This window comes from Melanotaenia boesemani, chromosome 6, assembly GCF_017639745.1.
Source record: "Melanotaenia boesemani isolate fMelBoe1 chromosome 6, fMelBoe1.pri, whole genome shotgun sequence".
In the NCBI taxonomy this organism is placed as follows: Eukaryota; Metazoa; Chordata; class Actinopteri; order Atheriniformes; family Melanotaeniidae; genus Melanotaenia; species Melanotaenia boesemani.
Window position 1 is genome coordinate 6,029,155 of NC_055687.1, and position 22,213 is coordinate 6,051,367.

The 22,213-nt window shown below is 38.2% G+C and overlaps 2 protein-coding genes across 3 annotated transcripts; both read right to left on the minus strand.

The window, feature by feature from the left end:
- Nucleotides 1–1,136: 1,136 nt before the first annotated feature.
- On the minus strand, nucleotides 1,137–10,764 carry LOC121641178. Its single transcript, XM_041987157.1, has 7 exons — nucleotides 10,182–10,764; nucleotides 9,788–10,048; nucleotides 6,275–6,377; nucleotides 5,252–5,499; nucleotides 4,963–5,171; nucleotides 1,965–2,124; nucleotides 1,137–1,769 (listed from the first exon to the last, which is right to left on the minus strand). The coding sequence occupies exons 1-7, from the start codon at nucleotides 10,543–10,545 to the stop codon at nucleotides 1,579–1,581; spliced, it is 1,536 nt and encodes a 511-aa protein (XP_041843091.1). The 5' UTR covers nucleotides 10,546–10,764; the 3' UTR covers nucleotides 1,137–1,578.
- A 413-nt stretch (nucleotides 10,765–11,177) lies between these two features.
- On the minus strand, nucleotides 11,178–17,360 carry LOC121641966 (interleukin-21 receptor-like). 2 transcript variants are annotated; one of them, XM_041988387.1, is made up of 9 exons: nucleotides 17,328–17,360; nucleotides 17,011–17,099; nucleotides 16,456–16,549; nucleotides 16,179–16,345; nucleotides 14,832–14,989; nucleotides 14,568–14,736; nucleotides 14,152–14,248; nucleotides 13,962–14,046; nucleotides 11,178–12,490 (listed from the first exon to the last, which is right to left on the minus strand). In XM_041988387.1, exons 2-9 carry the CDS (start codon nucleotides 17,072–17,074, stop codon nucleotides 11,954–11,956), a joined length of 1,371 nt encoding a protein of 456 aa, XP_041844321.1. In that variant the 5' UTR covers nucleotides 17,075–17,099; nucleotides 17,328–17,360; the 3' UTR covers nucleotides 11,178–11,953. The 2 variants fall into 2 exon arrangements, with proteins under 2 accessions (XP_041844321.1, XP_041844322.1); XM_041988388.1 differs by lacking the exons at nucleotides 14,832–14,989; nucleotides 17,328–17,360 and having other exon boundaries at nucleotides 14,568–14,657; nucleotides 17,011–17,277.
- Nucleotides 17,361–22,213: the final 4,853 nt, after the last annotated feature.

The window sequence follows — 22,213 nt, forward strand, 5'->3', positions numbered from 1 at the left end:
ACCTGTGAGAGGACAGACTTCCTGTATCTGTCCTTCTGGCAATGGAGCTGAATCTATCTGTTGAAGAAGGATCTCTGCTGCTGTTCCAGCATGTGGAAGAGAGGGTGTGAGGAATTTTCCAACATGGATAATATGTTGTTCAGACACTTCATTCCAAAAGTGTCTGGTTTGCAGCCAATAACAGGACCAGCCGTTTTGTTGATGCTGTTTCTGTCTCTGACTCCAATCACGCTGCCCCAGCAGACCACAGCAAAGAACAGGACACCGGAGACAGTATTCTGATAGAAGATGTCCAAAATCTTGCTGCACATGTAGAAAGGTCCGAACTCCTTCTGGAGATAGAGTCTGCTCATGCGCTTTTAGTCAATGTGAGTCGTCCTGTTCAGTCTGTCGTTGATGTGCACGCCTGTACTCCTTGTCCATCACTGACCCCGAGCTGGACTGAAAGGTGAAAGAATGATAACACAGTCCCCTGTTCAGTGAGAGAAGAAGTGGAACCCTTAAGACTCAAAATGCTGAAAACAGAAGTACAGCTAGTTGCATATTTCATGGAATTTTATTGTTTCTCCTCTACAAGACGTTGAGAAGGTGGCTTTGATTCACCATCTGAAAACTCCCCCATCATGGTCTGAACCCAGATTTAGATTTTTACAATGAACCTGTTTGACATATTTCACAGGAATTTGCTTATGTTCATTTGAAAGTTTGCTTTACTTTGATTTAGTGGGAAAATTCAGTGTTTTGAGTAATGTCTCACCTAAGTATATTGTCTGTATAAAAACAAATATTCTAAATAAAAAATAGAGAATAAATGATATCTTGAGAGAAACCAGCTAATCCTCCCAATACAGTTGTGCTACATTATTAATTTAGGCTGGATCAGTTATTTAAATTTCCAGATCTATGATTTGTTGCTATATTCCTGATGTGTTTGTAGGTAGGATCAGAAATGATAAATTACCCAGCTTTTTAAATAAAGCACACAACAGTTCTGTTTACTCTTGACTCTTATGTGTTGCACTTATTGAAACTAAATAAGCTGCAAGCTGTTGACTGAGGATGGCTATTGTGGGGTAAAATAAGTCTGTAAATAAAAAGGAGGGTGAGATTTTCTGCATCAATAAAGAACACAAATGTAAGGATTTCGGTTCAGTTTGTTGAACCTATTGCATAAGATATTTTATTGGCATTAACAGTTCAACATTAAGTACTGCAGTGTATTTCCTGCAACAGGAGGATTATTAAAATGTTATTTAAAACAGACATGTCCTTTTAAACAATAGTCATCGTACAAATGTTTTAATATAGCTTATTACAAAATCTAAAGACAAGGATAACATTTACTGGCTTAAAAATACGATTAATAAGTGATAAAAGTACTGATACAATCCAAAGGATTTCCAAATAAAGTCATGATATAAAGAACAAAAGCTACAAAATGTAACAGAACGAGTCTTTTAGGAAAAGAGACTTTAAGTGTCATGGATTTTAACCTGAAGACACAATGATAACGGTGAATTCAGGGAGTGTTTCTGCTTGTAACCCACAATACGTACACAAATGTTCTGCAGATTGATTCTACTCTATCACGTTAGCAAACATGTCATCCACACAGTAATTCCTCATGCTTCCCATCGCTTCCTTCCCCTTCTCCTGTCTTCTTTTTCTTCCTCCGTCTCGGTCTCCGGCCAGCTGCAGCCAGCGCTTCATGTATCTCTCAATCTCCTCGTCCACGGCATCTTTGCAGAACGAATTCTGCCTCACAGCATCTGTAAGAATGGAGGGGCAGCTACTGCTTACAAGGCCTAGGAAATAGCACCATGTTCTTGTGCAATGCAAGTTTATTTATTTAGTAACATTTAACTAAGTGGTTTCAAAGGCAGAGAATAGAAAGTACAGAAAAAATACAATGCAAAAAACTCCTATATGCTATGAACATTTTCCTAATTCCACTAAATACTCACTGAGCACAACTTTCTTGATAGTCAGGCTCTCGATCTTCTGCTTGTTATTTCTTCCCCTCCAGTTAACATTTTTGGCCAAAGTGTTGGTGAAAAGTTTGGCCATAATCCTCCAGACGCTCTCTTTGGTTGTCATTCCTCCTGACAGGCCGAGATATGAGATCTGCACAGAGGAGTGGCAACAAGTCAGAAAAGAGATTAACAACAACAACAAAAAGCCCTTAAAAACACGCCACTTATTTAAATTTAATTAACGTTGATGTTCTATATAATTTATCTTTAATAAACTGACTTTATGCCAAAAGTTAAATAAGAAAACTTTTATTTAGTGGTAATATGATGTGAAGACAAAAGATGCTCATAGCAACTGTTCCCAGATGAAAGAAAAACATGCAGTACCACTGACGGCCACAAGGGGGCTGACTGCACAACATCTCCATTATTATAAAAGGTGAATGAATAAATTTATAGCCTTTATGTCAGGTATGCCCAAGTCCAGTCCTCAAGAGCTACTATCCTGCAACTTGTAGATGCATCCCTTTTCCAACACACCTGAATCAGGAGCTGATTGACATGCAGATGAGGGAATTCAGCCGTTTGATTTAGGTGTGTTGGAGAAGGGATGCATCTCACAGGTGCAGCATAGCAGAACTTGAGGACTGGACTTGGACACCCCTGCTCTATGTAGTTATGCCATCAGATAGATTCCTCCATTTCTGGGGAGTATGCTAGTGGTTATTTTTAAAAAAAAACATATTTCTATAACTAAAGATAATCAGCTTTAAAGATGTGTGTTTTTGTCCAGGTTAAGTTTCAAGTATCACTCTTCCATCTTCACATTTTGTGCACACACGGTCACATCCAGCTTTAAAAAGAAAACAAGTCATAGTGTGTGTGTGAAACTGATATGAGGTTTAGTTTCCTTAGGTGCCATATTTGATTCTCTTTCCCTGTGGAAGCCATTTCTATATATGGACCCTGAATTTTAACATCAGCATAGTATTTTTAGGCCCTCCTGTTGACCAAGTTCCCCATGCAACCAGTAATGTCACTGATTTCACAATTAATCAAGGCATTAAACACAACTCATTGTAAAGCTCCCTTTAAAGTCGGAACCATACCACCAGCCTGAGTGGGACAGTCCAGCAGAGAAAGGGTTAATCCCTCTAAACAAACAAACTGAGTCATCCTTGTTGGGTTTCTTTTATAAAAAAATCATGCACATTTGAGCGTGCAGGTGCCAGGCCAGGTGGTTCTCTATAAAGGCCTGGATTATGGGCGAAGGAGTCGCTCGTCTGCCTCTCGTCCCAACCAGCCACAGCTAGTCTACAATACAGCAGTCCATCTGTCTGATGGATGAGCTGCCATTTCTTTTAAGTCCAGTTTCCTCCTGTGCTGTTGGTTTAGGGAGGTAAGTCGCTTGTATTTTCTTCTGTTTTGTTTTGACATTCGTAGTTAATCTCCTCCTTTACGGGTAGTTTTGTCTTGTTTGGTATTTTGACCTTGGCCCACCCTGAAGTACCCACGACTCCTAAGCTCCCTGTGCTCTATTCCTAAGTTTAATAAAGCTTTGTTAATGTTAAAACCCCTGTGTCTCCATGACTGCTTGAGAAATAAGGAAATAAGTTGTTTTCATGTTGTGACTCGGCCGCCTCTATACGGTGTCACTGTGGAGGACGGCTCACCAGCCTGTAGAGCCATATAAAAAGTTGCAGCGAAAGGAGGAAATGCATTAAATATGCTTCACAACAGCCCTGCGATGGACTGGTGACCTGTCCAGATCTTACCCGCCTCTCACCTAGCAGCTGCTGGGGTAGGCCTCCGTGAACCTGCACTGGAATAAGCAGATTTAAAAAAACTGATGGGTGTTTAACCAGCAGCTTTGTACCACAAAGGGAAATGTTTTGTAACTAGTTAAATGATGTTAATGTTTAACCAGCGTAATATTTACATGAAATATCATGGTGTCCTTTGTGGTTTTGTAATTATGTACGACTCTCCTTGAATTTACAGCAACGTGATGAGGTTAGCAATACACACGATAAAAAAGAGTAAAACTTTTATAAGCGATAGTTTCATACTATACTCAGCATGAGTGTGATGTCTTTCAGTCATCAGTGTGCAATGGGATGTAGATTAAACTGGATATAATTTGTTTTATGTCTTTGTGTTTCTTTATTTCCACTGTTTCAGTAATATTTATGTGGCAAACAGCAGCTGTTCTGCTAAAGGAAGCTGGAAGTCAAAGCTAGCTAGATGTTTTTTTTCTGTGTTTCTAAATTCTCTAATCAGTTTCAAAAAATGTTCAAAACAATTTTTATAATGTGGTTTCTAGGAAGAAGCCTCCCAAGCCCAGGCCGAGGTCCTGTAGCCTTTCCATCTGTTTTCTCTGAGAGAAATCCTGAGTTAATATGTAGGATTTACTTATCGTTACAGAGCAGAGGGGGTTCAGTTTGTTTGCATCAAAAATAAATCAAACTTATTGATTGGGTGATTTTACACATTTATAGTGTAGTGAATTTAATTAAGGCATAATAATCATGATAATGGTAATATCCTCATTATTTCTCTGACAATAATTGTACCAAGAAAATCTATGATCATGGCATCCCACCATGCAGTATTGACCAGTACAGCCTACAGAGGTGCAGCTGCTCTGCAAACTGACTCAGTCCTGGTTCAGGTCTAACCAGAGCTGTTACATGGCTCACAAGGACTCACTTCCCCCACATATTCCCTAAGTCTGCTATTATTATAAAGCTATTCCCCTAAATCTATCAAATACTGATTCATCTGGTCATTAACTATTATAATTACTCCTTTAAGCAGCAAAAAATAAAAACTGAGAACAGCTGCCATTGTGTTTTGTTGATGTCGTCACTTTTCACACAGTGAAAACGATCATGTCACGAATTTCCGTCAGAGGCTGAAAATCAGTGTGAATGCGAAGATTAAAGATCGTACAGCGAGCTCAGCTGTGAAACTTCTCATTGGTTCTTACCATTTTCTTCTTCAGCTCTGTTTCAGTGGACAGCCTTTGCTCCAGACTTCTCAAGTCCTGCACCGACTGGAGAGGAAGAGGAAGCGCTCCCACATCTGGAGGCTCCCAGTGCGTCGCTGCAGAGGAGACTCCCGACTGGAGTATTTTAAGAACCGTGGTGTTCTGTTGTTTGATGGTCTCCAGCGAGACGAGCACTTCTAGAAGTATTGCTTGAAGAAGAAACACAAAAATCACAAGAAGGGAACTTTAAACTCTGTGATACCAACAAATATAAAACTGGAATTCTTACGGTCACATGTGGCTTGTGGAGCTGACGTGGCCATGAAACCCTGCTGCTGACACATTAGAGGGTCTTGAAAATGCGAAGATATGGAGGCACTTGGGTTTTGCCTGAATGACTCCGGTGAAATGGAAAAACACAAACTGTCTTTTGAGGCTGCTGCTTTAGTCAGAGGTGGATGGCTGACACAGGGTTTCTTCACACCGTCCTCCTCTACCTCCTCCTCACTCTCTGGCCGAAGGCATCCGTTTCGTTCTCTGGATTTTAGAAAAGAAACAGTTTATTCTCAACGGCCTCAAACACAAGTTATCTGCAGGGAGAAAAACAGGCGTGTTTATTCCGTTCTTCACTTTATTGTGAAGTTTCACATAATTCAACTTGTTCAGCATGAATCCTGCATTTTCTGCCTTTTCCGAAATGACACCACCAAAATAAATGAAGTACATCTTCACAACTACCAGGACTGTGTGTATAACCTTAGTCTCTACAGAAAACTGAGACACGGGAGATTACTACAGAATTAGATGTGTGTTACTGTGCCAGAGTAAATTCACCTGGAACACAGTAGAAAATATAAATGTTATCTCTACTAAAAGAAAACCCCATTACTTTCAGTGAAAACTAGAGGATAGAGTTCATAGAGTTCATCTAGGAGTGAGTAAAGTCACGTCTGATGAGGAACTATGCAGGTAAATTTCTCTGGAAGCCATCAGCCGATGTTGATGGTGGACATCTCTATCAATGATCAGAGTCAGGAGAAAAGAGGAATAGTTTTCTTACATTCCCACAGAATTGTTTGGGGTTTGTGTTTGGTTGTCATGTTGCTATGCTACATGTTAGCATTGCTGCTTCCTCATGTGCGCTAAGACCTTCTGAACTGCTCCCTGTGCAGGGCTCTCATGATGAAATCCAGAATTGATTCATGCAACATACCAAAATGAAACCAAAATTACTTCTTGGAAGGTGTACTTTTCTTCCAGTCATAAATGACTTCTGGATTTCCTCGAATCAAACAAGCTGTGAAAACTTTACCTTTCTTTCCTTTTGAGAGGAGCTGGAGATCTGTCAAGCACGGTTGCAATTAACTTGCTCAGATGAGGATTTGCGATTTTTGCCACACTTTCACCCTGCAAGTCTGCAAAAAAACAATTTAAAAGTGCACAAATGAGCAGCTGATATGTGACACGAAACTATTATAATTATCAAATAATTATTCTTTTCTTTTAAACCAGCAATGATGCACGGATTGCCTCAACAACAGGAGAGTTTTTATCCTTTGACCTTTCACCACTTTAGGCGGTACTAAAGCGAGAAGCCAAAGCTAATATATAGTTAGGCTCAGATTCGGGGGGAGGTATCTGTAAATCAACTTAACCTGTAACTGTGTGCAATTTCCGGTGACGACTCAGCACTCGTTTTGAACATTGGATGATAAAACAGTACTTTGAACTAATTACTCCACATTTTAGCGCAGTGCTAACACCCTCCGAACTACGCAAGTGTAGAGCTGTCACCCAAATTAAAAACAAGCTTCTTTCTGTGGGAAAGAACAGTTGATTTGGCCAAAAAAATGAACAAAAAAAAACAAAACAAAAAGTTTTGATAGAATTATGATCAACCCAAAACCACTAGGATGTGATGCAGCCCCGTATTTAACTGTTATGTACTAGAAACGTCCTGTCGTCCTGCATTAACCAATAGATGAACGAGTTTTCTTCCTTGTTGTGTCTCGTCTCCTTCACTAAATCTTGGTGTAGTACCACCTCTGGTGGAAAGTGGAACACATTATTTAACGTTCTGATTCATTTGAGAAGTGCAGCATGAACGCAGACTTAGTCCTGAAGAATGCTGCTCCCGCCAACTGACCCATGTCCCCAACTGTCCCGAGACTAGTGGACCATCCTGGTGTGAATGCATTCTAGGAGTCTTTTTCTTCTTCTTGTACACCTTTCTCTTAACGCCTGGCTCTACAGAGCAGCCAGGATCTGTTGGGGCTGATGTGCAGCCACATTTTTCACACTCCTTTTGTTTCTAGACATTATGTTCCCAAGTAAGTAAACCATTATCCTCCAGGCACGAGTGATGAAACTCGTTTAGACCACAGCAATACCTGTCATTTTTATTTTCCCAGTGGAAAAGAAAGCCGGTCTTCAGCTGGGTCTAACTTTGTTTTGTGGGCAACTGTGCTTTAGTCTTGGGACATCTTACACAATTTCCCTCCCTCTTCCTTCCAATTTTCTGCAACAACACCCTCGAACTGCGTGTCCCCCTCAAAAAATGCAGCTCTTGCACAAACCATTTCCTAAATAAGCTTCTTAACTTACAGAGACCTTTTAAAAAAGAAAACAAAAAACACACACACAACAAAGACTTTAAAGATATATCTATCTATCTATCTATATATATATATATATATATATGTGTGTGTGTGTGTGTGTATGTGTATTAAGGAGCATGTTAACGGCAGTAACTCATTTATGTAATTGTGTTAATATTTTTAACACTATTAACTCTGATGTTGCCCAAACTTATCTAAACACACCAGCAAGCCAAAGTTGTACATGTTCACACGTGTTTGACTCAAATGTTCCTTTGCGTGTTGGCATCATCCGAACTGATCAAACTGCTTGATAGTGCTTCATGCCACTGCCTATGTTCACATGTATCTCCTCATCTTCATGACATTGCAGGCTGGATCTATTTGGCTCAGTGGCTGTTATCAGGTCACAGATCACGTCTCTCTGAGAGAATTAGGACGCGCATGTTCGGTTTAGGCTGGTTTCCTATTGGTCAACTATGAATGGATTCAAAATGTTTGACTAGAGAAGATATATGTAACATAACTCCATTCTGGTGCTGGGAATACCTTTAACTGGACAAAGTCTGTTTCAATCTGCGATGTCAATTGTCCGCAATGAACGTACTTTTTACCATGTTAGTGAGATGGCAGGAATTGTTTTATTTATGGTTTGTTTTTTCATGAAAAGAAATGACCCTGTTCAGAAGAAGTGAGGGGCCCTCTAGCCATGGGAACTGCAACTGGATCAAATAACACAAGTGTTTAAAATTTTACCATTTTCTGAATCACTTTTAAAATATGAAGTCAGAATAAATGGGAGTGAGATGAAGACAGTAACTGGATTCATAAAAAAAAAAAAAAAACATGAATAAAGTCATCCTTCTCATTCAAGCTGCTAAATGCTGAAATAATTTAACCTTCACTAGAATTAAAGAATTATCAGCCACCATGACTAAATCTGCAAAAAGACACAATCATTTGAACATCAGTGACATTAATGAGCAAATGTTTCAAAATGATGTCAAATCACACACCTGATGTCTTCATGACGTCATTACCACTGAATGAAACTACTGTACCGACGGGTAAAATCATGTTGGTTCACACTGAAAGTGTTTATGTGGAAGAGTACTGCAAAGGTATGTCAGAGTAGAGCAGGTTTACCACACCGTCTCAGTTCGGAAGCACCAACCAAACTAACCAAAAGCCAATCACTTCTCAGAAAACTGGCCCACAAAAAAAAAAAAAAAAAAAAAGCTTTCAGAGCTTCAGACTACTGAACACATGCTGGTCACACGCTTTCTTGGTTAATAATTGGTTTTATTTATTTGGTGTTTTATTTATTTAGACTAACTCTAAGTACAACTCCACTTCCCCCAAAAACGGGGACGCTACATAAGGTAAAGAAAAAACAAAAACACACACACACACACACACACACACACACACACAAAAACAAAAAAAACAGAATTTATTGGTTTGAAAAGCTCATCAACCCATATTTTACATTTAGTCATGGAATATTATTTCATGGAAAATATGAGCTCATTTTTTAAGAGCTGTTGTCTACCTTGGATTTTTTTTTTTTTTTATTCTGTGAAACTCACAAAATAAAAATAACCTCAGTTGGTTTTAAACTTGCTTTATGGTTAAAAGTTGCCTTGCACACACATTCCCAGCATCATTGCAGATGCAGCTCTTTTCCATCAGACTCCAGCTTCATGTCGAATTGTTCAGGGGGAATAAATGTATCTTCAGCCCAGACAAAAGACGGCATCTACACGGATGAAGTAATACAGCTCAGAGATGCTCAGTAAATTAATTAGTGTGGGTAATAATACTTAAAAGCCACTTTTGTGTCTGCTGGTTCACAGAAAGGAACAGCCATCTCTACCCATTTTCAATAAGCACTGATGAAGATGGGTAACCCTAACCCAGCTGTCCGTTTCCTCAAAGGTTCTAACGATGGCATAAAAAGATGAAGGAGGGGAAAATGTTTAACTAAATACACTACTACTATAGATAGTGGAAGCTAATGTGAATGTGCCATTTTTCTTTGTAAATCATGGGTAAACGCAGCTGGGTACGATTACCAGCTTATCAACCACACGTGAGTAAAAGCGGTACCTGTGTAGGCGGATTTCAGCTTCTCACATGCTTCATTGTAATCATATCTTACTGCCAGTCTTTCACAATTTCTCATTTGTGAAGATGAATAATATACAGCCACCTCTGGTGATGCCTACCTTTTTTTGCAAGTTTATCTCCATGCTGATATTCAGCTCCATGCTGACCTTCCAGCTGGTCCAGCAAACTCCCCTCACACACTTCCCATTTGATGACTGGCTCCAAGTCAGAAGGCTCCTCTTTAACCACAGAGGGGCTGCATCCAGATACTCCTTGGCTCTCCCATGTACTTGTGTCAGTCTGGGCATGTTGGTGGGGGAAAGCCTCCACTACTCCAAGGTATTTTGGAGAAAGTTCTGTGGGTGCTGCTGCACCTACACCTGATCAATAGATAAACAAACAGAAAATAAGTGGGTGTACTTGTAGACCACATCTTAGTGTCCGCACGGGACATGTCATGCTGTTATCCCCCTCCCACCTATTTACCTGCTCTCTGGTTTTTACTCAACTTACCACAGGACTTGCCTTGAGGCTGATTTTCCAGCTGATTCTTGCCGCTGATGACAGCCTCAGCAGAATTAATTTCCTCTGTTACCGAACAAGAAAGTTCATTTTCAGGTGGCATCCTGCCAAACTTGAGACGTAGCACCTTCAGCTCACTTTCACTTTCCTCCAGCTTGCACTCCAATCTCCGGATCTCTTTGTCCCTGTCAGCCACCATCCTCTGGTACTCCAGCATCCTGCGGCTGCAGGCGCTGCTCATCACCTTCATCACCGTATTTACAGCCGCCCTGATGGCATTTTCTATGGCCGCAGCCTCTTCCTCGGTGTGCAAGTTTTGGGGCAAAGCAGACGCGTTGAGGATATTATTACTCATGGTTTGTCACACGCTGAGCAGACAGAGTAAAGGTGAAAACGATTACTCAAAAATACTCAGAAATTAACAGCAGTCTCTGCTTGCCGTAATGGTTCTTTCAGCTGTCTGGAAAACAGCTGGAGTAGCCCAGAGAGATTAAATCAAAGTCAAGTCAGTTTGAGCAAAAAAAGGATGCTACCTAGCTGCTGCTGCTTCTTCTTCGGTGTTTGTATGTGTTTTGTAGTTGCGAAGCAAAATGGCGCAATCGCTCCATCTGCTGGGCGGTTGAAGAATTGCAGGTTCATCACTAAACTAGCTAGTTAGGTTACTAGCAAGCTATCCTCTGAACGTTTCTAACAACTAGATAAACTGAACATAAAATTCAGAATAGTTGGTACTTTATATTATATATAAGTTCTATCTTAAATAAGCAGGTTGAGTCACTTTTAGTTTAAAGTCTTTCACAGAGTCTGCTCAGTTATAGTGGACTTTGAGCCTACTGATAATAACATTTCTCTGAGTTTGAACAGTCGACTTTTGAACAAAAACAGAAAAGAGCAATCATTTAAATACTTTAAAAACTGTATGAAAGGAATAACCCTCCAACATTGCCTCAAAGTTTACTAAAACTTTAATAAAAAAAAAAGGTTGGATATACATATATAGCATTAATACACTGATTTATAACCAGTAGTAATGGCTCTTTAAAAACAGTCGAATAAAGTAAAATAAAAATAATTTCTGAGTGAATACTGCCAAAAACACAGTAAGTTTACTAGAACTTTAATAATAAAGGTTGGATATACAAAGATATAATTTTTTAGTTGGTTCTCATATATGGTTTGCATGATTCTCATATATGCAAAACAGCAGCTTCCTTTTTAAAGGAAGACCCATAATGTAAAACAAACGACAACAAAAAACAAAACTAAAAACAAAAAAACAACAACAACAAAAAAAAAAAACACCCTATTTGAAGTCATTAAACATCCAGGAAACTCCATCTGGCTAGAAATATTTCTTTCTAAAAGTTATCAAAAGAATAATCAAAGTATATTGCAAACAATTTTCACTCATGTATGGAACAGTCTTACACAAAACTGGTGTGTAAAGTGAATAAATTCTAATGTTAAACATTTTTCAATCTATACAGCAAATGATTTAAGCTCAACATGAGTTAGCCAAAGAAAAAAAAGATGTGATTTTTTTTTTTTTTTTTTCTTTTTTGTTAGTTTGTTTTGGCCCAGAAAATATAAGAAAATAGATACATTCAGATGTTAGATGAAGAAACGTGCATATGCTCACAGGTGTTTGAGGGCATCGTGGTTTTGCTTCTGCAGCTGAATCTAAATCCATCATGCTCAGCCATCTTTTGTGGAGGCTAATCTTTTTCTGAATACCCTGACAGGACTATATCTTATTCTAGTTGTCACCCATCGGCCTGCTGGGAATCAGAAAGAATTTTTCCACTGCTTTGTTTGGAAATTAAAACTGGAACAATGCCCTCGGCTGTTTTGTTTAGGATGCAGTAATCAGTGCAGAAATGGGGTAATGGGCTCTCATCAACAGGACTGCTCGGTAAACTGAACTCTGGGCTTTGACTCAGGTCCTCACAGCTGCAACCGGAATCAGTTTTGCTGATCTCCAAGAAATGTTCAGGTGGAGGGGAGGTGGCTTGTTTTTCTGAATGATCAAACCCCCAAAAAGGACATGGTAGCTGAGTGTAAGGTGTGTTGTCTGCACAGACTAAATTGATAGGAGGGGAGACCTCTTGCATTACAGGTAAGCCAACATAGGAGGTCAGATTCTGAGGGAACACCAGGTGTGGCACTGGAGGGTTGTTGAAACCTTGGTTTTCTTCTGGATCCTTTATGATGGGTTTTGGAACAACAGTCACAGCACTGGTTATCAAGTCCTCTTCAGCTTTGTGCATAAGTGCAAATTTACCTCGAGGTGAAAGCCATTCCTACAAATTAAAAAAAGAAGATGCATGAGATGTGATAAAGTAGAATGGTAATCCTAATGTGCTTCATCCAGAATAGATTTAAAACTCTTCTCTTCACATATGAAGCTCTCCATGACCAGGCTACACTGTATATCAGAGATGTCATAGTTTCATTTTCCCAACAGAGCACTTTGCTCTCAGGTTCCCAGAGTCTATAGAAGGGGAGGCAGAGCCTTCAGCTATCAGGCCCATCTTTTATGGAACCAGATCCCAGTATGGGTTAGGGAGGCAGACACCCTCTCTACCTTTAAGATTAGGCTTAAACCCTTCTTTTTTGATAAATCGTGTAGGTTAGCCATTCCTCAGTTATGCTGTCACAGTAAGACTGCTTTTTGAGACTGCTGAGGGACGTCCCATGATGTCCTGAGCACTCCCTTCCCTTTTTGTAGACTAAATTATTCCAGCAGCAGTAATTAAGCTGTTGGCTGACATCTAATGTTAATGTTATGTTTTAATATGTCATACCGCAGTAAAAATACACCTAATTTAGCAATTAATATACACTGTGAAAGTATACAATTTAAATACATTGTTTTGATGTTTTATCATCAAGTTTAATGCGAATATTAAGTTTGATAATTAATATTATTATATTATATTATATTATATTATATTATATTATATTATATTATATTATATTATATTATATTATATTATATTATATATTATTAACTTGGCTATATTAAGTTACTTTGGGTTATATTGTGTATTTCATTTGGAACAACTTGAATCTTTTAAGACGACTTGAAATTGAATCTGTTGATTTAAACAAACTGAAGTTGGATAAATTTAATTCAATAAGTTTTTATCAATTGAAGCAATTCATTTAAGTTGGTTCAACTACAGGTCAGCTGTATCTAATCCCCTAAAACTCCTTTGGTTTCCTAAAAATTGTTGATTTGGAAGTACTAGCTTAGAGTGTGGCTCCTCAGCTTTTTACTAATTCAATGGGATTTAGAAATATGCTAATTTGACCATATCACCATCCATGAGCTACATATTCTGTGCTCTGTTTATGACTTCTGACAATGTTACTTAAATGTTTGAACTGGAGGGTGATTCTCAAGAAAGTTCACATTTAAATAAAAGTATGACCTCTGGCTCAGCGCGCCCAGCTCTCTTACCCAGCAGTTCTTAGAGCTCAAGCAAACTTTAATGACTTTAATGATGAACCTAGGTCAAAACAATTTTTTACAGCTTTCTGTAAATTTACTTTTGGATATCTTATTTTTACATAAACTCCTCCCAACTTTACTTCTAAATAAGTAATAAAAATAGAATTTATCTGTTGCTATTTGCAGTCCTTAGTTATGAAATTTTGTACCAGTTTTATTGTTAAGATCTTAAAAAACAACACTGATAATGTCTTTCATTGTCCCTGGCCCAACGTTCCTTAAACTTACTGAAGGAGGAAAAAGAATGACCACCTCACCTGGAGATTTCCTTCATGTTGTTGAAACAGAGGCTGAAAGAAAGGGGCGGGCGATGGCGTGTGAATGATGGTTTTTATCTTCATTCTGAGAAGTGAAATGAATTATTAGACAGCGATGAAGCACAAGATCAAAGCACTCAGTTAATGTTCTACTCAGACATGAAATCAGGTAAAAGTACAGATTAATTACCTTGCTGTAGGATTGTAGAAAACCAACAACAGGACTACAATAATCAGACACACTGGGCTCAGATATTTGGCCAAAATGACTGATATATTTCTCTCTTCTGAAATCAAATGTGAGAAGTTGGCATAACTTAATGAGTCATTTTACAGACATGAGTAAACATATCAGGTAGCTGATGCCAGTGAATGACTTGAATGATTTTTTTCCGATGTTTGAGACTAACTAATGTTCTCACCACACTGTACAATATTTGTTCTTGAAGAGAGATTCATGTATATTTCAAGAACAAAGCTTAATTTAGACATATGAAATAGCCTCCAAACATCTTTCAAAAGCTCAGTTTGGACCTCCTGTTTTGTCTCGTTTGCATGATTGAACCTCACAGTATAAACACAGTAAAAGAAAAAGTGTTGCTTTACCTTCTCCTGCTTCGTTGATCCAACATATTGGTTTGCTCCATTTGCTCCATTTGCCCTCATAGCCTAATTGCGGGTCAGGCATATACCTGGCTGTAGCACAATACTCAGTTTCTGGTTTGAAAGCTGATTCTTTAAACAGTATATACTTGACATTTTGGCTGGAAAGAATCTGGAGAAGACAAAAACATCCAAATTAATAATTAGTCATAGTTTTTAAGGGTAAACAAGTCTATAAGTATGACTATTTGTCTGAGTTTATCTTACTTTTTCATAGCCTTGAGAACCTTGAGAGTCTTGAAGTTTGAATTCGTAGATGAGCTCGTCTTCAAGGTAATTTCCTCTATATATTTCAGTTTTCCAAGTTATGTTGACAGACTGTCTTGTGTGTTGTATGTCAAACACAGGTGGTTGTGTCAGCTGTACTATTGGGCAAATGTTCACCATCATATGTCAATTTTCATTGTCCATTTAAAACATGCAATACAAACAGACATTTACAAGACAAGGCCTCAGAAGTCTAAATTTCTTTATATTTTGCAAGGAGAGAGAAAATTGAAGAGATAATTGTTGGGAATTTGTTTTAAAAAGTGGAAAAACGCGTTTTATGAGTTGAAAGTGAGTATTTGGTCTGAGCAGCTTTATCCTTCATCACAGTCTGAACCTTCCTGGACAGATTTTCAAGTAATTTCTTTAAGTAGCCTTCAGGAATAGTTCTCCAGGCTTCTCGAAGGACTTTCCAAATCTCTTCTTTGGATGTTTCTGCCTGTATTTTTGTTCTCTGTCAATAGTTTCGAGGTACAGGTTCTGGGTAGGATCCATTCCTCCATCAGACCTGTTGCCACTGGTCTTCAGTCCAGTTCTTGTGTCATGTGACATACCCCTGCCTTTTCTCCCTGTTTCCCTTCGCTAATAATAGCTTAAGCCATTATTATTAATTACTTAATATTCCGCAATAAATTTACAGCCACCCTTCAATGGAGAACATTTCTGATGAGGTTTTAAACAACAGTAAATAATTAAATGAAGGTCCAAATGTATCTCTCAGGTCTGAATTCAGGTTGCTTTCAGATCCTGTTCATCTGCTGTAGATATGACTTTTCTTCTTTTGTCCTCCACTTGTCCAGTTTCTGGACACCATGCTAAGACATATCAAGTTTCCAGCTAACAGCTCTGTGTGAATCAGCTTGTTGCTGCTAAAATCCTGTTTTCTGTCCGTCAAACTGTCAGATCTTTTTTTTCTTCTTAAAGATATGGAACCAAATGATCTGTTTTTGTGACAGGCGGCAAGAAACAAAGAGCCTAAAGATAAGTTTTCTGTTGTTTGTCAACACATCACTGGTTCATTCTTGGAATTAGCAGACTTTTTATCCTTGAATGTTTCATAGGTCAGTCTTAAGTGACTTAAGAAACAAAAAACACATTCTCATGAAAAAGGTCAGGTACAAGGACTGGACTGAAAATGTGTAAGAAAAAGGTCAAATATCCAAAGAAAAACCTGGAGAACTGTTGCTTAAGCCGAAGAGTACAATAAGTCTGACTGTTTGGAGGCAAAATATAAAGAAGTTAGAATGAGGACAATCAGTAGGAATAATAAAAAAAAATCATACTTACTGTTCCACCTTGGGTCAAAGTCCTTCATCTCAACATGGCAATCAGATTCATTACAAAGTGAAATGATATATCTGTCTAAAAAAGAAATGAGTTCCGTCTTGACTCTACAGGTACAGTGATAACTGTGATTCATCATCACGAGTGGACAAGAAACAAATTCACTTGACCTGAAAAACAGCACAAGCATGTGGTTCAACCATCAATTCATTTAATAATAACTGAACTTTTAAATTCACATCAGTTTATAAGATGTAGTTATGTTTTAAGATGTAGTTACCCATTGAACATCAGGGTGTAGCTGTTAAATTTTGGACTATCACTGTCCAAGACGCAGGTGATATTGTGTATATAGTCGCTGAAACAAGTAATAGCTACACAAGAAGAAGGAAAAAACAGCTGCTGTCATGTTTCTTATAACATGTTGCATGCTTTCAGGTATTTTATATTTCGCTTCTAAATTCTGTAACTTTTTTTTTTTTAACTTTTAAGACATTTATGAAAAACAAAACAAAAAGAAACAACAACCCCCCCAAAAAAATCCAAACAAACAGAAGAATATCTAATAAATCTTTTGATTTTTTTGTTTGACTGACATCTACTTAAATGTCAACGAGAAAATATTAGACATCACATAATTTGATGATATCAGTTACTTGACATTTCAGTGAAGATTTCCCCCTGAACCGCCTGATGACTGGCAAATTTAATCACACAGGGAAAAAAAAGCAGTGAGTCAAATGAGCCACTGAGATAAGATACTATAAGCTCCCTTATCGATTTCCATGAATAGCTCCGGGGGAGAACATCCCACGCCCGCACATATGAACAGTACCTCTGATGCCGCCTGTGAGGATGCTGGAGCACCAGAGCACAAACAGGAGCCGCCCTCTCTTCATGCTTCACTGGATAATAAGCATCACTCTGTAGACATTTATAAGACAATCCTCTTACAGCCCTTTTTACACACTGTCCACAATAACATAAAGCTTAACAATCAATAATCATTAACATTCACAGCTCTTCAGCTTTTTATAAAACACATTTCTCACACAGATTATGTGACAAATAATTTGTCTTGTAGATTCAAAGAGAAGGAAATCAGCAGTTTAGAGGCTCTGTATTGTGTAGAAAATGGAAAGGTAGTTTTACCTCAGAGCTGCGGTGCTGTTGATGTCTCAGATGGTGAATGAAAAGATGAGCTGAAGTCTGACTTACCACCAGCTGCATCACAGGAAGCTTTTCTGCGTAAGGGAAGGCTTCCCCCCCCCCTCCCCTTTTTGTTAGACTTTGATCATAAAATGATCATGAAAAACTCCTTTAAATAAAGGTCACTATGACGGTAATAGAAAGGTTTGAAAAGTTTTTTTTTTAATATATATTTTCCACCTATTTGTTTAAAAGATTAGACATCACTTGCCTGTTTTTGCTGCATAAAGACTTTAACGGCTGGTGTTTTAGTATTAAATCATCACTTTTTTTTAAATAAACAATATCTTCTTTCTTTATTTTTTTAATTCATTGTAAAAGCCAAAATTCATTCATGCTTGCAGATTAAATGAAGTTGACAAGACACAAAGTGAAATATCGTTTAAATTCAAATCAAACACAATGTTAAATGACTGCACATTGGTTCCATATTACACATCTGACCCGTTAAACCCACATACACAAAGACAGATGAGCAGATAAGGTCTTCTCAGACTTCTCTCCATAGCATCAGTGATATCAGGTATGCGGGTAGTATTAAACGTATCATTAGATATCTAAACAGCCTTCTATAAGATAAATACCAAAGATGCTTCATTCATGAGAACTTGAAATTCTCTTTTAGATATTGTGCATGTTGCACTGAAATGGCTGCCTGGATGAAAAAAGAAGACGCACTGAATCCTGCATTATGACCTAATAAAGCAGGGATGTCTGGCTCCGGTCCTCGAGGGCTGCAGTCCTGCAGGGTTTAGATGTTTCCCCGCACCAACGCACCTGATTCAAAAGAAATGTCTGTCTTTAACAACTTGATGTCAAGTTCTGCCCAAAGCATGTTGAGCCATTAATCTGATTCAGGTGCTGCAGCAGGGAACTTGCAGGACAGTGGCCATCGAAGACCAACTTTGGACACAGCTGTAATAAATATGGAAACGGAAATTAATACATTTTTAATTGCAATATTTAGATTTAGTCTTTCTTATAAGCCCAAGCCAGAAATATGTTAAAACAGTATGTAAAATTCAATAAATTAATAAATTCAAGTTTAAAAAAAAAAAAAAAAAAAAAAAAAGGAGTTGCAACATTTTCTTTGATTATTGTTTGATTGGAGACGGTGGAAACCAAATATGTGCCATGTTTGGTCAGATTTGTTTCAATTCTTAATATGTGTTTGTTTTTCTCTTTCAGGCCTGCAAAGCACTCCAAAAAACCTTAGGACGGGGGGTAGTTTAGTGTTAAGAAAGAGGTAAAGATCATGATTCTGTACAAAAGTGGCATCTAAATAAGTCTTTGAAGAGCAAAGATGGACAGAAGATGTCAACAAACGGGGGATGAATCTTCAAAACATTTTAAAACAATGTTCCTTAAATAAATTTTGGAAGGGGTTTGTATATTTCTCCCTTTGCAGTGCAGAATATCATTAAACTATTGAAGTAATCTGCAGGAATTTCAGTGTGTAAAGGAGAAGGGAGCAAGCCAGTGCTGGGAAGTCTGTAACGTCCAAGCCGTCAGACAGCACGGCATGAAGAACCATCATTCATCAACAGCTGATAAAACCATATGAACGAGGAATCCTGTGGAAAACTGTGTCAAACTCCACAATGCACAGTTACATTTACAATTAAATCATTACACTTTACTGAGCAGAAAAGAAGCCACATGTCAACCTGGTGGTGGTGTTCACTTCTCTGGACAGATGAAATGTGTTTTGTGGTCAGACCAATCAAACAGCACAACCATCCTTCTTTCAACAACACAATGCCAAACCACATGTGCAAACTTAAGAAATGCGTGGCTGAAGAAGACGAGGGTATGGGTGCAGTACTAATTTTTAAGATTCTCCAAAAGACAACGTTGAAGGGGTCTGAAAATTGAGATGATTGTGACATGTTTGTGTGTACGAAATATGTTTTCCCCACCTTTTTGGGGGAGTGGTGATGCTCTGTTCGGAACTTCTATACTGACCCTCACAGACCCAAACATAATGAAAAATCTTAACAAGGTAGTATAAATAGAGTGTAAATGTATGTGTGCAGAGTTTGCTGTCACAATTTTCTTTATGTTAGTGTGTATGTGAGTGTATGTCCTAAATCAGAAATCAGATTTGAAGATAAAATGAAGGCTGACAGACACAGGTTTGTAAAACAATCCTTAAACTCTTAAATCATCAGGGGTACAAAGGGTCGTATGTGGGGTACACTCTTTGTTAAGTCAACATTAAGTCAACTGAACAGGTCAACATTACAGTGACAATCAGTTTCTCTAATCTAACTGTAATCACCATCACATGATGAATTTGTGTTTTAACAGGAAAGATTTCAGTTGATCAATATACAGATCATATGTGATGTGGAGAGGTGCTCATCGCATGACTAATACATTACAGTAACAACATGGGAGGGAACAGACTACAAGCTGGCACTGTGTGCGCTGTGGGGCTTCTTGGTGAGTAAATATAGTCGTGTAAATGTCCTAAAATGAATCCCCATTATGCACATTAAGCATGCGCCCCCAAATTTTCTTCCGTCTCCAGAGCATCATTGCTGTTTATTTTTGCTAGTTAAACTACAGCTTAAGATCTTTCTAACAAGCCTCTGATTGTCTCTATGTGCAAAGTACTCTGTTAATAACCCCATGCATAGTGTAAAGAAAAAGTGTAAAATATCTTAGGCAGCCTCACCTTTTCCCTGTCACCCATTCTCTTGTAATTTTCTGATCATGCAGAGAGAAGGGAATCTCAAGTACAGGCTCATTTAAATATGATCTTGTATTTAAATGGTGGCGTGGACAAGAAGGAGTCAGGTACTCCAACACGTCCGTTCAATTCCACATTGATTGGGAAGAAGAAAATGTGCTTGGACTCATGCGTGCGCACAGATTCATACACCTGGATTTTTTGTGCGTACAACATTTTCTGGATTTAATCAAATGCCATGTTTCAGTGGGAAATGAGGCCCCTGGTGTCTCCAATGTCAGAACATGTGTGAAGTGCTGAAAGAAGGAACGGTAACATCATCATGTCTAAATAAATGTAAGAATCAGAGTTAAAATGATCACAGTTTAAGCAATATTGTCTCCTTCTGTTCATTTCTGTGAAATAAAAGGAAAGAGGAAATGAGCCATTTGTGTGGGGGTTTTAAATCTCAGGTATTTTACTTGTTGGGGGGATGGATTGTTTACAGTCATGCAAATATTAACGTGAAGCTTCAAACTCTTCAAGCCTTCTCACAGCAATCAGCAGCCAAACTGCTGCCATGCAAATGAATCTATGACACAGCAGAAGGCTGTAAGAAGGCACAAACTGTGTTTGCATAGCCCTACTTTAAGGTTTATACAGCAAAAGTAGGAACAATTTCAAAGAAAATTATTTACAGGATTGCTAAAAAAGGCAAAACAAACCCCTGCATGATGATGAGAGGCCTTCAGAAAGATTTGGTGGAGTGTGGAGTGGTGATGCTCTGGTTTCATACCGACCACCACAGACCTAAACAATCAAAAACATCTATAAACAAAGTTTAAATGTACGTGTGCAGAGCTTGTATTCACATTCTTCTTTCGCTTTTGTGTGCATGTGAGTGTGTGTCCTCAGTCAAGATTCAGATTTTGAGATAAAGCGGAAGCTGACAGACACAAGACTGCAAATAAATCTGCATTCACAGCAAAGCTGCATCCACTCGTTTTTTATCTCTTGGTTAACCCTAACTTTTGGAGGCAGATAAACAACACTGTCTGGTGATTAACTTCAGAAAAACACAGCACGTGACTGAATTCTATCTCAAAGCTCTTCGTTTAATTCCAGTCCACTGTGATTTAGTGCAGCGGCAGTGCACTGCATGCTTGAATTTATTTTCTTGGTCAAAAATATTAATTCAGAAAAAAAAAAGTTAAAGAGAACAATTAACCCTTAACTATGAAAATGATGGAATAAAATGGGAAAATAAGTAAAGTTACGTGTTTATTCGAATGAGTTTAAATTCCTCAAATGAAATAAAATCAATTAAAAGTCACCTGTGCTGAACACGGTGATCAGTTAATTAATAGTCTCAGAGCTTTACAAAACAAAACTTACAAGGTAACGTTAAAGAGATTTCTGTTTGAGCTTTTCATGATGTTATCAAGAAGGTCAACAAGCATTAAACTTTTCTAGGGTGTTGTGCTATTCAACCACTCAATAACGTTTTATGTGGGCTGGTGCAGACAGTGGAGCAAACACCACAAAACACATCGGGAGTGTTTCAGACTGATCAGATATGGATTCAATCAGGACTATAAAGATGCATCTGGAACTTTCTATTTTTGGCCTCATTAGAAATGAGCTCCTTGTGTTGCTCTATAATATATATATTATCTTGAAAACTAACATCAGCATCAACAAATCTACAGAATCAGAAAAGTGTCCAAAATGTTCAAAAATGTTTACTATGGAAGTAATGACTGCCGTCGCCCCTTTCCCGGACATCACCCCTGTTTTATCAATGACTGGTTAGTTTCTTCAGGCAGACATCTTCATGTTTTATTAGACCTGAAAATATTAAAAGTTCATCATCTTCTTATCTAGTTCAGACTGCTGATTCATCTCTGAAAATGACCTCCACTCTTGACTGCGTCTCTTCAGCCCACAAACCTTTATCAGTGGAAATTCCACTTCCAGATGCTTTTTACTCACAGACATCAACCCCTCTTTCTGCCCATTTTAGTAATTTCTTCCTTGGTCTACCTGTATATTTCTCTTTTTTATGACCCACATATTCTGTTGGTCCTTGCTTCAAACTTTAGATCTATCTGGAAACAACCAAAATTTTGGGCCAAATTCCTCTTTTGTGTCTAGT